This window comes from Pelmatolapia mariae, linkage group LG9 (assembly GCF_036321145.2).
Source record: "Pelmatolapia mariae isolate MD_Pm_ZW linkage group LG9, Pm_UMD_F_2, whole genome shotgun sequence".
NCBI classification, from domain to species: domain Eukaryota; kingdom Metazoa; phylum Chordata; class Actinopteri; order Cichliformes; family Cichlidae; genus Pelmatolapia; species Pelmatolapia mariae.
The window spans coordinates 18,100,945-18,114,387 of NC_086235.1; the positions used below are offsets into that span (position 1 = coordinate 18,100,945).

At 38.7% G+C, this 13,443-nt stretch overlaps 1 protein-coding gene across 1 annotated transcript in view; it reads right to left on the reverse strand.

The window, feature by feature from the left end:
• Nucleotides 1-99: 99 nt before the first annotated feature.
• The window catches only part of LOC134634141 (sodium/hydrogen exchanger 9-like), a 68,757-nt gene continuing 55,413 nt past the window's right edge, over nt 100-13,443 (reverse strand). Inside the window, exons 13-16 of the mRNA XM_063483206.2 lie at nt 11,897-11,942; nt 10,424-10,479; nt 1,994-2,099; nt 100-1,916 (exon numbers count right to left, since the gene is read on the reverse strand). Of these exons, the coding sequence (XP_063339276.2) occupies nt 1,722-1,916; nt 1,994-2,099; nt 10,424-10,479; nt 11,897-11,942 (403 nt within the window). The 3' untranslated portion in view covers nt 100-1,721. The remainder of the gene's footprint in view (nt 1,917-1,993; nt 2,100-10,423; nt 10,480-11,896; nt 11,943-13,443) is intronic.

The window sequence follows — 13,443 nt, forward strand, 5'->3', positions numbered from 1 at the left end:
AAAACTCCACATGGTACCTTTAAGTGCATGGCTGAAAAACGTTAGTCACAATAGCTGGGGATATTTTAATAGCTGGGTGGAAGAAGTAATTACAGTTACTGTCAACTTCAGTTCTGTTGACAACAGCACCTTAGCAAAATTTCCCATTTCAAGAGTCGCTGGTAAAAGTAACATCCAAACACATTCATTGTGCTAAATGTCTTTTTACACACCTGACTGTAGTCCTTTGCTCGGGATGCAAAAACGCATAAAAACTGTACTTGAAAGCTCAATGGCTGGCGACTCCCACAACAACGACAAAGTTACACAGAGACTTGAGAGCAGCTTCTTCCTCCCATGTGGAAGTAGATCCTGGTGAACACTGAAATTGGATTTACGTATCATATGGAAACTGACATGTAAAACAAAGTTTGCATCACCTTGAAATGCAAAAGAAGCTTTTTTTTTTTGCATCAAACGGATATGCAACAGAAGCAAACAGATTGTGTTATATACCAGTGATGTGTTGCTTCAAATATTAGCAAATGACATAAAAACTAGCAATTGTGCACCGTGTGAAATATTCAGTAAGTATTTATTTACTTCCATAGTGAGCTGCAGCTGTAAGAAACGGGCCTAATAATGGTCGAAAGCTGTTAATCATCATCTCATGCTTGGAAAAAGCTCCGAAATTTAAATTTGAGTGCATACAAAAAGGAACGCAATGTATATTTTAACAGCAAGTGAGAGCGGAAGAAAGACACATTCCAGAGACGCGCCCATGCATTCACAACATAAAACGAAAAGCCCCCGCTTCAAGGACAATGGCTTTATTAATACACGACTAACAATCTGCATATTCACACAGCCTAACCTTCACAAATCGTATTTGTGCAGTAAACAACACCCCTGTTTCACTCAAGGGGCAAAAAAATGGGGCCCTGAGATTTACAGTGATGCACATAGAAAGCAGCAAAGTGCAATCTTTAATTAAAGCAGTTGGAGCGAAACTTCACATGCAAATAGTCTCTCTTTTTTCCCCCCCCAAAAGCTGTCAGTACTTTTAACCATTTGGATACATTCTTGCACAGCAAAGAATGATAAGGAAGACATGGCAGGAGATGGGGTGGTGGGGGTGGTAATAAATTTAGCAGAATACATTTGAATCAGTTAAAAGGATTGCAGCAGAAAACAGTGCAATAAAAGTTTAATAAGGGGCTGGGGAAGAGCTAAGCAAAGTTGGCAAGAAAATACCATTTCAGCTGATTAAGGGAAATACTGCAGTGTTCAATCACAGAGTACAGTGATGAGTAATTCTCCCTAAAGCTTGAAACCCGGGCATTACGTAACCGTGTATCATGTAGCTGCCCTGCTTATAATTAATCTGTGACTTAACATATTACCTTTATTTATTTTTATGACTGCTGCTGCTTTATGACAAAGGTGAAAGGCACACGTAACATTTCTATTTCAGTTTTTAACTTCGCCAGAGCAGTTTGAGACAAGAAAATCATCAGCAGTGCAACAGGAAGAGCGGTGGCCTTTGTAATTGTTTTTTCTCCCTTCCTGTGTGAGTGTGTGTCTTTGCGTGCATTTCAGCACAGGGGGAGTGCATGACCTTTTGGGAACCATTGAAACTCTAACTCTCAGTCAGCTGTTGGCAGATGTCCTGACCAGTGACCTCCATTCACTGTGGGAGGTGGGGGTTTTGACATCAGGGAGCAATAGCTGATAAGACGAGGTTAGAGCTGAGTACTGGAGCCGCTTGCCTCCCTCGGGTGAGCTGGAGCAGTGCCGAGGCCCAGGTCTCCGTCCAGCAGGTCCTCTTGGTGCTCGGATGCAGAATCGCTTTCGGACGATCCCTGCTGGCTCTCCGTTTTCCCCAAATCCAGGGTGTTTTTTCCTGCTTCTATCTCACACAGCTCTTCTTCTTCATCCTGAATTGCGAGTGGCAAATAACTCATATGTTCCTCAATATTTCTGGCATGTTGTAAACACAGAAAAAAAGTCTTACCTCCTGCACACGGGGGCTACTGAAGACTCTGGCAAATACACCACAACACTGTGGCAGTGACTCAGTCAGCGGGGGGCCACAATGAGTCAGCACTGGCTTTAGATATCTGTGACATTGTTAAAGGACTGTTCAAAACGTGTGTACGTGTCAGTGACTGTAAACAGGAGATAAGGTGAAATGGTCGGTTGTAGTCTAGCCTGTTCTCCAGCTCCACAGTCATAACAATAATAGCTAATAACACTAAAGCACATATCAGATTTTTATATATATATATATATTTTAAAAGAATGAGTAGGACAGTGACCAGGTACGGTGTTTTACCTGTGCAGGATAAAAGGTCAGGGAATTTACATGTTACTGGTGTTACGCTCCAGTAAAGCGTTAACTGGTATGGCCTGTTTTCTATTTTAGCAGCTGATGCTGGAGGGAAAGCCCAACTCTTTGTTAGAAAGAAGTGGTTAAAGTGAATCACTGCAGTTTATCATAAACATAATCACTGAGCGTGTGACTGCAAATTGTTTGAGATCTAAGCCATCAGACTTCCAGTTGTTTATATATGAAGACAGAAATGAGAGATGCAAATCGAAAAAAGTGTAATAAATCATAGTCCCTTTGTGCTCAAAGCAATAAAAAAAAAACATTATGAAAGTGTATTATTTCCCTTATGAGGTCACTGTCAGCTTACTGGCATTCAGTGCAGTTGGCCTTCCGTTTTGAAGATGGCACACTGCAGAGAGCTGGGATATTAGTCATTCAAGCTTTAGGTACTTGAGCTATTTTTGTTCCAGATTCTTAAGCTGTTAGCATATTTAATATACATAGCTTTTGTCAGCTGAGTAGTTGTCTTAAGGAATAAAAGCTCCCATGCAACACAGAGAGATTTTCCAGGAGGGGATGTTGCATGAGAGCCAAAATCGAGATAAAAATAATTTGCTCAAGAAAAAAAAAAGGAAAGGTAGCAAATGGGTCGTTATCTAGTTTCAGCAAACTGGGTCAGCCTTGCATGTGATTGAAACTAGAGGCAAGGTCACGAATGCCTTATAAATGTGATAAAGTGCAGATATGTGCATTTTGATTTTAGATCAGCGTTGAGAGGAGACAGTGGAAGCGAAGCGGTGCAGGTGACAGGTGGTTACTAAACAATAACAGTGGCATATTTATAAGCTCTGGTCTGAAAAGTGGAGGTGAGTATGTTTGTGACATTTCGGAGCCCCGTGCTAGCATCTAATTTATAATCACCTTTCTGCAAGGGGTCATACTTTTCTCAATTTTTGCTTTGGGGGGGAAAAAAACAAGAAAAAAACTGACAAATTCTTATTTTACCAGTGCCATCAGTGTCAACCTTTGTACCTCACTGCCTTTTATGAGTAATGTGGGACTAATGTGGCACACAAGTGCACAGTCCTCTGGCATGCGAACAAAAGAACAAGGGTAAGTGGAAAATAATCTAATATGGAAATTGGTACCAGCTCTCATCATTGGGGTTCTGTTGTTGAAAATGTGTAAGAGGTTGGAATTATAAGCACCATTCTGGCAGCTAACAGGATTTATTTATAAAATGTCTCAAATGAGAAACAAGGGAAAAAGGGGGGAGGGGTCTAAGGAGGGAGAAAAGGAGAGAATAATGTCTTCCTTGGGATGTGCCTGAGTGAGTTGTCTTCCTGTTGGCACTGCGTCCTCCTGTTCCATGCTGGCATGATACTCGACAGTGATGGTAATTATAACTGCTGGTTCTGCTTTCTGCTACACAATGGTGTCAGATTATATGTGTGTGTGTGTGTGTGTGTGTGTGTGTGAAAAGATGCTGAGTAGTTATGTGGGGGTAGAAGACCAACTGCTGCTTCAGCCACCATCACAGCAAGCACAAGTCCCACGCCGCACAACCCGCAGGTAACCTTTACTGAACTTTCATGAGTTAGGGCCAGTATTAGAGGTGTAATACATGTGATCAGCTACTAGAGTTCAGAAACTACAAAGCAGGTTAGTCTGGTTTGGTTAAACGCTTGCTGCTTTTCAGGGGCTTCATGAAATCTTTTCATGCTATGTTTGCCAGGAAACCAACACAGATTTCAGCAAGTCATTCTAAGAAATGGTCTAGCACATAGCAGCACATAGTTTTAGATTTTTTATCTCTATCTGATAAACTTTCCCACTGTTTTAAAAAAAAAAAATCTGTTTTTTATATATATATATATATATATATATACATACACACACACATATATATATATGTATATATATATATATATATGTTAATTTTTACAAAAATGTATTGTTTTATTTTGCTTTATTATTTATTTTTACAAAATGTCATGCTTTTGACAGCTAATTACATGTGAATAAGCAGATTTTGATTTTACTAGCAAACCATTCTATATTCCCACTAATTCTTCTTCTGCAATAGAGATAAAATGCAGATAATGTAAAATTAGCTTCTACAATGCAAAAAATGTTGCATCTGGGTCAGTGGTTTTAGACTTCCTGACATGCCCCACTTTAATGACCCAAAGGTTAACAACGCTGGTGAAGCTGGTCATTTTTCTTTCACTGAACTTCCCTCTGTATTTCCCCTGGTCTGAAGCCTGAAGAGGCTATATCTGTGGCACTGGAGGGGGTTGACCAGTATTTGAACATTTAAGCAAACGCTGTTGTTGAAAATGTCCAGTACAAGCGCTGTTACAGGCAGCCTTATTGATTACACATGAAATGCAAATCAATTAATAAACAAAAACGTCCAGTGGTACAACTAGTGAGGAAACGAGAACAGACAGAGGTTCTAACTCATCACACTCTCAACACCAATGCACAGTATTCTGATAAAACTTTGTAGGGGTGAAGAGTGGGGTCTAGTTAGCAATCCATTAAAATTTCATGTACATCCACCAAGTACTTCAAGGCCCACTTATTTATTTATAGGTAGAAAAATGACAAAAAGGCTTATAAATTAGGAACTATTTCACAAGTGTGGTGTGTACTGTCGACATAAAAATACTGTATAAAAATGTAAAATATCATGTCACATTTAACCTCTGACCTCGATCTGAATTTCAAAGTGATGATAATGCTATATAGAGCTATTTAAAACTATGTTTCTTACCACCATTGTTTGTATTGAGAACATATAGGCATATAGGGAATTCGATGTGTGTATTACTTTGGACCTCTGACCTCTTCTTCAAGGTCAAATTGGGTCAAGCTGTCATAAAAAGTTTTTTATTTTTGGTAAGTTCATCAAAAACTGTGTTTTATCTTTAAAGAAAATCTTGTCAAGAGAAAGAGGATGAGCTGCCTCGTTAGTTAGAAATATACTGTTGTATATTATTACATATTAAGTTCATTCATGTCCAGTTATTTACAAATCAATACCCATTATCTATTACCTACTCCCACAAAATGTTACATCATGTATAATATTAATAATGATGTTTAAAAAGAACAAAGAAAACAAAAGTAAATACTGCCCCGAGAGTGAGCTGCCTTGGCAGTTTGTGCTTTGTGTTTTTTTTTTTAAACTGAGTTGATGACATATCCCTGAGTTTATCTGTCAATCAGCTACAGTGACTCATCCAACCTGGAAGAGATAACTTTGTTAGACAGCAGCATCTACAACAGCGAGTGCAAAAGCACACAGGAGTGTGAAACGTCAAAATATACCTTACTGACAGTACAATTACTGTACAGTTATGGCTCGGAGGAGTTGACTCGGCCTCCTTCATTGAAGAAGACTAAGACCTGCCACATGAGATGCGTGGCATTTTGTTAGCCCCTTCCACTGATACACCCACTGTTCTCAGTACTGCTTATTCTCCTAAAGACATGGGAATTTCCATACACTACAGTTATCAAATGGTAAGAATATCCAAGACTTTGATTGCATTGGATAATGAATACTTATACACGTCTTACATAAGATACAAAATGTAAGGAGGAGATATTTACAGTGGGTGCCACTATGCTCTACTTGGTGCTTCTTTGTTGTATGGTATTGTTTATCCTCGTAATGCTAAAAATATGGGTAACACGCCGAGACTTGATTTTCAAGCCACGGAACACCCATGTAATTAATGACATTGTACTTCTTCAACATGGGAAAAGACATGGGTGGCTTCTGGGATTCCAGATCCAAAACAAAAACATGTGGTTGCTGGGCTAAGTCCACAGTATGCAAACCAATTCAGCTGGAAAGATCAAACAGGCTTTGATGTCCCCCAGAAAGAGTGCTTGTCCTTATGAACCCTAAAGCCAGGCTGACGGGGAAACAGTTAAGGAAGCAGCAGTGTGCCTCAATGATGCAGATGGCGAGCCAAGTTGAGGCTCAATTACCTGGCAGCAGGATTCTGGCTGAGGCTCCTCTCACCTGGTCCACTTCAAAGCATCTTCAGAATATGTTTTTCCTCCTCATCAATAGGAAACACTGGTCGGGCCTTTCATCCTGCTTCTCTCATCTCCTGTTTTCTCGCCCGCTGTCATATTTGCATGCTTTACATGATTCCAAAAACCCATGATATATACACGAGGTCTGGTAAAAACACACAGTCTGTTAAAATGTGCAAGTTAACCCAATATTATAAGCTTTAAATATAGCCATGGCAGGGGTACAGTTCGTGCTGTTTTTTGGCTTTTAATTGTGTGTTGCAACCAGCAGACATATCATACGAATGTTAGCATGCTAGCACATGTAGGGACTGGCTAGCTGGCTCTTTAAAAATAGTGAAGAACAGTCTGTCTGTCACAAGGCTACTGGTGAAGCTATTGCATAAGACAGTAGACAGCAGATTACTATTATTTAAAATTTGGTCAGTGAATATAATTCTTTATCAAATTAACCCACTGTTCATTCTCAAGTCAATATTTAGCATCTAAATATGTCTTAAACATTTAAATGGAAGCTGCAAGACCAGAAAGAAGAAACAGTTTCACATAAACAGAACGGAAATATGTCCTAATCAGATCAGAGAATTTCTCAGTACACTTAACCACATCCACCTTACTTGTGTTTTGTGGTTTAGCAGCCTGAACACTACATGTATTTGAATTTGATTACAACCTTTACAAACTTTATGGTTTATAATCTGTCTGAAATATAAACCAATACTGCCTGTTAAAAACAGTTCTTAGAGTAAAATATGTCACAATGAACTCCTTTGAAATGATTTTCCAAGACTAAAAAGTAAGACACAGACTTATTGAAATGTTAGCAAAAATGACCCCGTTTACACTTGTTTACATGAAATGAATTTAGTCAGAGCTCAACCAGTAAAGGAATTTTAAGACCAGTATTTGGGGGTTTAAACATCTGCTAAATGTGTGCTGCTGGGAAATTGCATAATTTTTTCAAAATCTGCTGGGCAATCTATGCAACACTGACAGACAACATGGCTGAAGGGTGTTTCTCGCATCTCTTCTTTAGTTTTAAAATTTTTGTTTATCAGATAAAAAAAATGATATGTAATATCGGCACATAACATTTGATACATCAGTCAGGACTTCCTACATTGTTAATGTTATCAGTGGCATATGCACAAACTTTGAGCTCTGTTTTTGGTGATTAAAATTTTAGCATTAGCTGTTTTTCCATAGACTGCTGTATTATATTAATGTGCCTTGCTAACAAAACCTGTTAGCATTAGCTGATAACTTAGCACTCTATCCCCTTATCCAAAAATGATCAGTTCTTAAAAAAACCCCTGGGCAGTATAAAAGAATTATTCCCACTATTATTGTGAGGGTTATGTTCCAGGACCCCTGTGATAGGTGAAAAACCATCAATTAGAAAGCATGTTTATTTTATCATTTTATGTACATCTAAAGGCAGGTGGTGCAGGGTGTTTTACATATAAAGCACCTTAAATGTGAGAATAATGCCTTGATCCATAGGCTGGATCAGCAATGTGGTGTTTGGCGGTAAGAATTTAATTTGTACACCTTCAAACAACAGGTCCCTTTTATTTTAATTTAATATTCTTTTAATATAAGTTTAAATAAATATGTGATATTTTCATTTCAATTGTTAGAAAACGGTTATTTTACCACAAAAATAATTGCTCATTTTAGGCCATACATAGTTAAACATGTTTGTTTAATCTAAGTGTCAGACAGGAGGACTCAGGGTGTAGCTTGTTACTGTTAGCCAATATACAGTTTTACAGTCAGATCCACCCTCTCTCGTCATATCTGGTTTCAGAACTACACATAATAGCTCTCACTGTTTCTCATTGTTCATGAGTAACATATTTAATACCTCACAGTCTCAGGCTACTGTTTCAATGTGCCTCACGATGTAACAAGAACACAGACTCTTAGGTGAGGTTGCTCCTTTTGGATTTTAGTTCCAGCTTCAACCCAATCATCCCACAGACTGGCAGGAGTTATTGGTATAGTTGTGGAGATAGATCTCAACAACACCCTTATCCAGAGTGTTACCAACCTCAGCATCATTTAAAAAAGCTCATCAGCTCTCGAATTTTCTGAGGAAGCTGCTTACTTCACTTGTCAGACGTTTACACTAGCAAATGTATATATATATATATATATATATATATATATATATATATATATATATATATATATATATATATATATATACACACACACACACTTTATACTACTTATTTTAATAGTTATGAGCGGACCATGACCGCAGTAAATCCAATTCATTTTGTAACATGGCATAAAGCTAACGTAGACTTCACAAACCTAATCTCTGTATTAGCGTCCAGTGAAAAGAGGGAACAGCAGGAATGTTGTGAGGAGGCTTTTCAGGAAAGGAGGGACACAGAGACCTTCCTTTCCTTTTTGAGCTTTCTTCCTTTTTGATCTCTTTCTGTGAGATCAGTAAAGAAGAGAGAAACATTTATTTCATATTCTTAGATATCCCTATAAAATTTAAATAGATAATTATGTAACCCTTTTGAGTCTTTAGGAGTTACTTATGTTATTTAAAACTCTTCCTGCTTTAATGTAAATTACATCAAAGAGAAAAAGGGAAAAAACTCTGTATTAAACTATCAGTCATGTTTGAACACACTCACCCATTCATTTTCATGGGTATGGTATAAAAAAATGTATTTAAATATATTTTGCATGCTGTCAAAATAATATTAACCTTGTAGCCTGACCTTTATTTGTTTCATAATCAAAGGTCAGCTACGTAGCCGGGATAATGCCATTTCTGCACTCTCATTCATTTTAAAAGCACAAAACCCCAAACAAAACAAACAAAAGCTCAATTACGCATTAAATGACTATTCTTAATGATGATGCCATCAATCCAACATTGCACTGTTTTGCAGAAGAGATAAAGCCCATAAAGTAAGATGATGTGCTCCTTACCAAGCACCAGGTCATGAAGTCATTAGGGGGCAAAATTCAATTAGTTTAAATTTAGTGCAATCCTCGTGAAATCTTCCTGCAAAGAGTACAACTGTTTTCCTTCTCCAACTACACTCCCTGCTTACAAGAACATCTTACCATGTAGTTAACACCAACAGAGGCGGCAATAGTTAAGCATTTTGGGAAATAACACGTACTCACTATTGTGCAGAGTTGGGGAGGGAAGTTCAACACCATTCCCACAGAATAAGATTGCATTTAGTAAACCCTTAACTTTGGTTAGAATAAAGACTGACAGAGAAGCAAACTGTTAGCTTTGGAAATGAACTTTAGAGGTCCTGGCCAGATTTTGTTATCCTCAGACAGTCACTATAGCTGACTGGCCCTTTATTTATTGTTGCTACATACAAGAACATCAACCTTTACCAAATGCAAATATATATATTTTCCAGATTGTTGCAAAATAAAATACAGGTGGACAATGGAGGAATTTATTTCTGAATGCAACCTGTGAATTTATCTAATAACGGCAAAGGAATGTACAAAATGTATTCTTGCACGGAGCAAAGACTGTGGATTTTTGGTCCACAGAAATGAATTATTAATAATTTAAATATTAGATTTTAGATATAATATAATATTTGCTGCTTTTCTATCTGGAAAAGGAGTGCAGTGTTGGAGTACTCTTTTAATAGTCACGATGTTCATAAGAAGTGATTGCTGAGAACTGTCTAAGTCACATGGATATCTAATTGTGTTTCAAAGTTGACTTGAACATTAAGAGCCTCTTAGATAAATGCATCCTAAAGAATAGTTTATATCAGGGAAACTACAATGACAGCATGTGTGCAAATGGTCCTAATATAACTGCACAAAGGAGGTCATACACAGTTTATGTTTGCTAGCAGGCCACACACGTTCCTTCTGAACTTTCTGTTTGTCCTGGTAGATAAGGGTCTTTCTTCAAAGTCCATGTAATGAAGCACTATTTTTTTCTTATACTCACAGAACAGTACGGCTCCACAGAGCGCTGCGTTAATTATTGTGAGCGCAAGCAGATGTGAGAGTGCTTTGGAGAAAAAAGCAGTGAAAGGATACTTGTAGTCGATAGAGTGCCACAGGCCCTGTGTTGTGTCTGGCCTCTCTGTAGCAATCTGTAGACCAGAAGAGAACCAATGTTACTCGCCGACAAACAAAGCCCGTCTGCGGTGGGCTGTATACGGTGCTTGATGGAAATGCTGAAAACCTGCACCTGTGCATGGTCAGCAGGGCCATATCACATGACCACAGCTTGAACAAGAGGGTCAGACCTAATAAAGGGAAAATCCTATTCCCAAAAACTGAACTACCAATAGAGATCCCTCCCCATTACAGTAAGAACAACTGCTCTGGTCTTGCATGCATTCAACTGTTTTCATAAAAAAAGAAATAAAAAAGCTTGTCTCCCCACTGGGATCCTCCTCCAGCTTTACTTGGCCACACTATCTATTTGGCCGCTTGATACCAGAGAGATGCCCAGACCTTGTCCCATTCATAGCGTGCAGATAATAGTCAGTTCAAATAAGAGGATAAAAGAGAGTGAATGGCGAGCTGCTGGGAAGCAGCGATGGCAGGGTGGGTGTATGCACAACAAAAGGCCACACTCAGAGGGCCTCTGTTGTGTTCTGTTCTGGATATTGCGCAGACCATCACTCAAAAGGAAGCGAAACCGCATTTCCTCTTGAAGTGTTCTTCACTTTAATGCCATGTGGTCTTAAAATAAACAGCAGACCCAAGATTAAAGGCTGGAAGCCCATTATGTGTCAGTAGGAGAGGATGGAAGGATATGCTGTAAGTACAGTATTTGCAGAAATTATACATACTGGTAAATCCCTATAATGTACAGTTCTCAATATTTAAATAAAAAACAGCGTACAAAATAGTGTGAAAGAAGAATGTGTTGACCACAAAACCACTCGAAGTTTTATAGTCATGTGACTGCCCTCTCTCACATGTTCAGCGAAGCTTGCTGATTCCAGTGCGACATAATGCGTATGCAGGCAGAATCACTTCTTGTAACACAGTGAAATGTAAGTGACTGTGTGACAGTCAATATTAGAAGCTGTTGGGCCAATACCTGTTTTTTTTGGCATTGAGCATATTCTTGGCAGCATTATTTTCTTAAGTTTAATGTGCACTCATTCTAACTAGAGAAGCCCCCTGAAGCAAATCAGATAAATTTGCAAACAGACTGCAATGATGTTCAAGCTTCAGCATGTTAAAGCACACGGAATGACAATTAACTCGCCGTAACCCATCGATAAACAGTGGCACTAATATACAATCTTCTAAATGGGATTGGAGAAGCGATGCCTGCACATCAATGCAAATTGTGCTGAGAATGATTTAGAAAGCACTGATTAAAAAAAGGATCAATTTGGAATATTTAGCCGAATCCAGTTATTTGACAGTCACATAATATGTTTTGCATAAAGAAGGAAGCTGAGAAACATTTCTATTAAAACAGGCAAAATTTGATCCCAGAAAGAACAAAAACAAGAAGACGAATAAAGTAGAAGCAAGTGCGTTTACCTCAAGAGAGCGGTCCTCCTGGTTTTCATCTGGATCCACCCCCACTCTAGAGTGAATTAAAATAGAAGTACAGTGAAATCCTGACTCACTGTGCAATAATAATAAGAATTTCCAATAAGAAGAAGAATTCTCAGATGCTTTTGCTCTATAAGAATAGAACAAAGGTATTGGAGAAAATCTCCAATACCGGTGAACCTATACATGTTTGAATAGTCTAATGCTGCATGCAGCTTAGCAGGGAAGGTGACAGTCAGTCCCGCAACACGGCTTAGTTCTGAACATGACCTTTCAAACAGTTTCATCAAAATCAGCCTCATCTTCCACATCACACTGGGAAAATGTCAGCTGGGTAAACCTTTGATAAATGACAAACAGCGACGCAATTATGCTCGATATCATGCGCGGCTGCTGTTATTATCCTGTCAAGGTGTGTGGACCCCACTTTGCTGCAACAGGGCAGGGAGGAGAGGCCGACTGGCCGCTTGTTCACTCTGAGCTGAAATACAGTGACTCAACAACAGCCCGAGACAGCCCCCGTGAGCCACTTCATCTCGCAATGAGAGTGTTATTTCAGAGTGTGCATGCATTTGCTGCTTTTAAGCCTAAAACTGTCGGACTTTCTTAAAGCCGCGTGGTGAAAATCTTGATATAACGACGTACCACCCGCAATCATCTACATATATACGACTGCACAAAACAGTGCACCAGCAGCACCATCAGTAGACTGGGAGCTTAAAGAGATGCAGGGAGGGAGATGGCTGTCGATTCTTGTTCCTGCAGGTCAGCAGTTAACTCTAATAGCCTGGCATTACTGCTCGGAACATTTTGAAATAGCCTTCTGTGCGTTTGTGTGTGTATGTGTGCTTTTGCTTTTTTTTACTAAAGCCTTTTACTAAGAATGCGGTGCAATAACACAAAAGAGAGGAGATTCTCATCAGAGCATTACAGCTCTGTGAATGGTTGTACAGATTGTGTCTTGGCAGCCGTTCTTCCATAATCCATCTCTTTGTCAATGTTTGTCTTGACTGTGCTTCAGTTTCTCCCTCTCAGATGACTGCTCATCTTGGTTTTGCTTCTCGAATTTCAGCTTAGTCTTTGTATTTTGTACAGTACAGTGGAGGCTGCTTTGTGCCTCAGTGTGACACAGATGCTGTGGTTTGAAACTGTCATAAAGAAAAATATCTGGACGTGAATGTATTTGTTGTCTCATCTGATATACACTGGTAGCATATCCTATTACAGAGTTTTCTCACTTTGTCACCTAATAAATCTAAAAGCTCTAATATTAGAGAAAGATAACCCGAGTAAACACAACATGCAATTTTTAAATGATGATTTCATTTGTTGAGAGAAAGAAGCTATCCAAACCTACTTGACCCTATGTGAAAAAAAATAATTGTCCCCTAAATCTAATAACTGGTTATGTTGCTCTTGGCAGCAAGAACTACAATCAAGCATTTGTGATAACTGGCAATGAGTTTTTCACATCACCGTAAAGGAATTTTTTGGCCCACTCTTCTTTGCAGAATTGTTTTAATTTGTAGAGT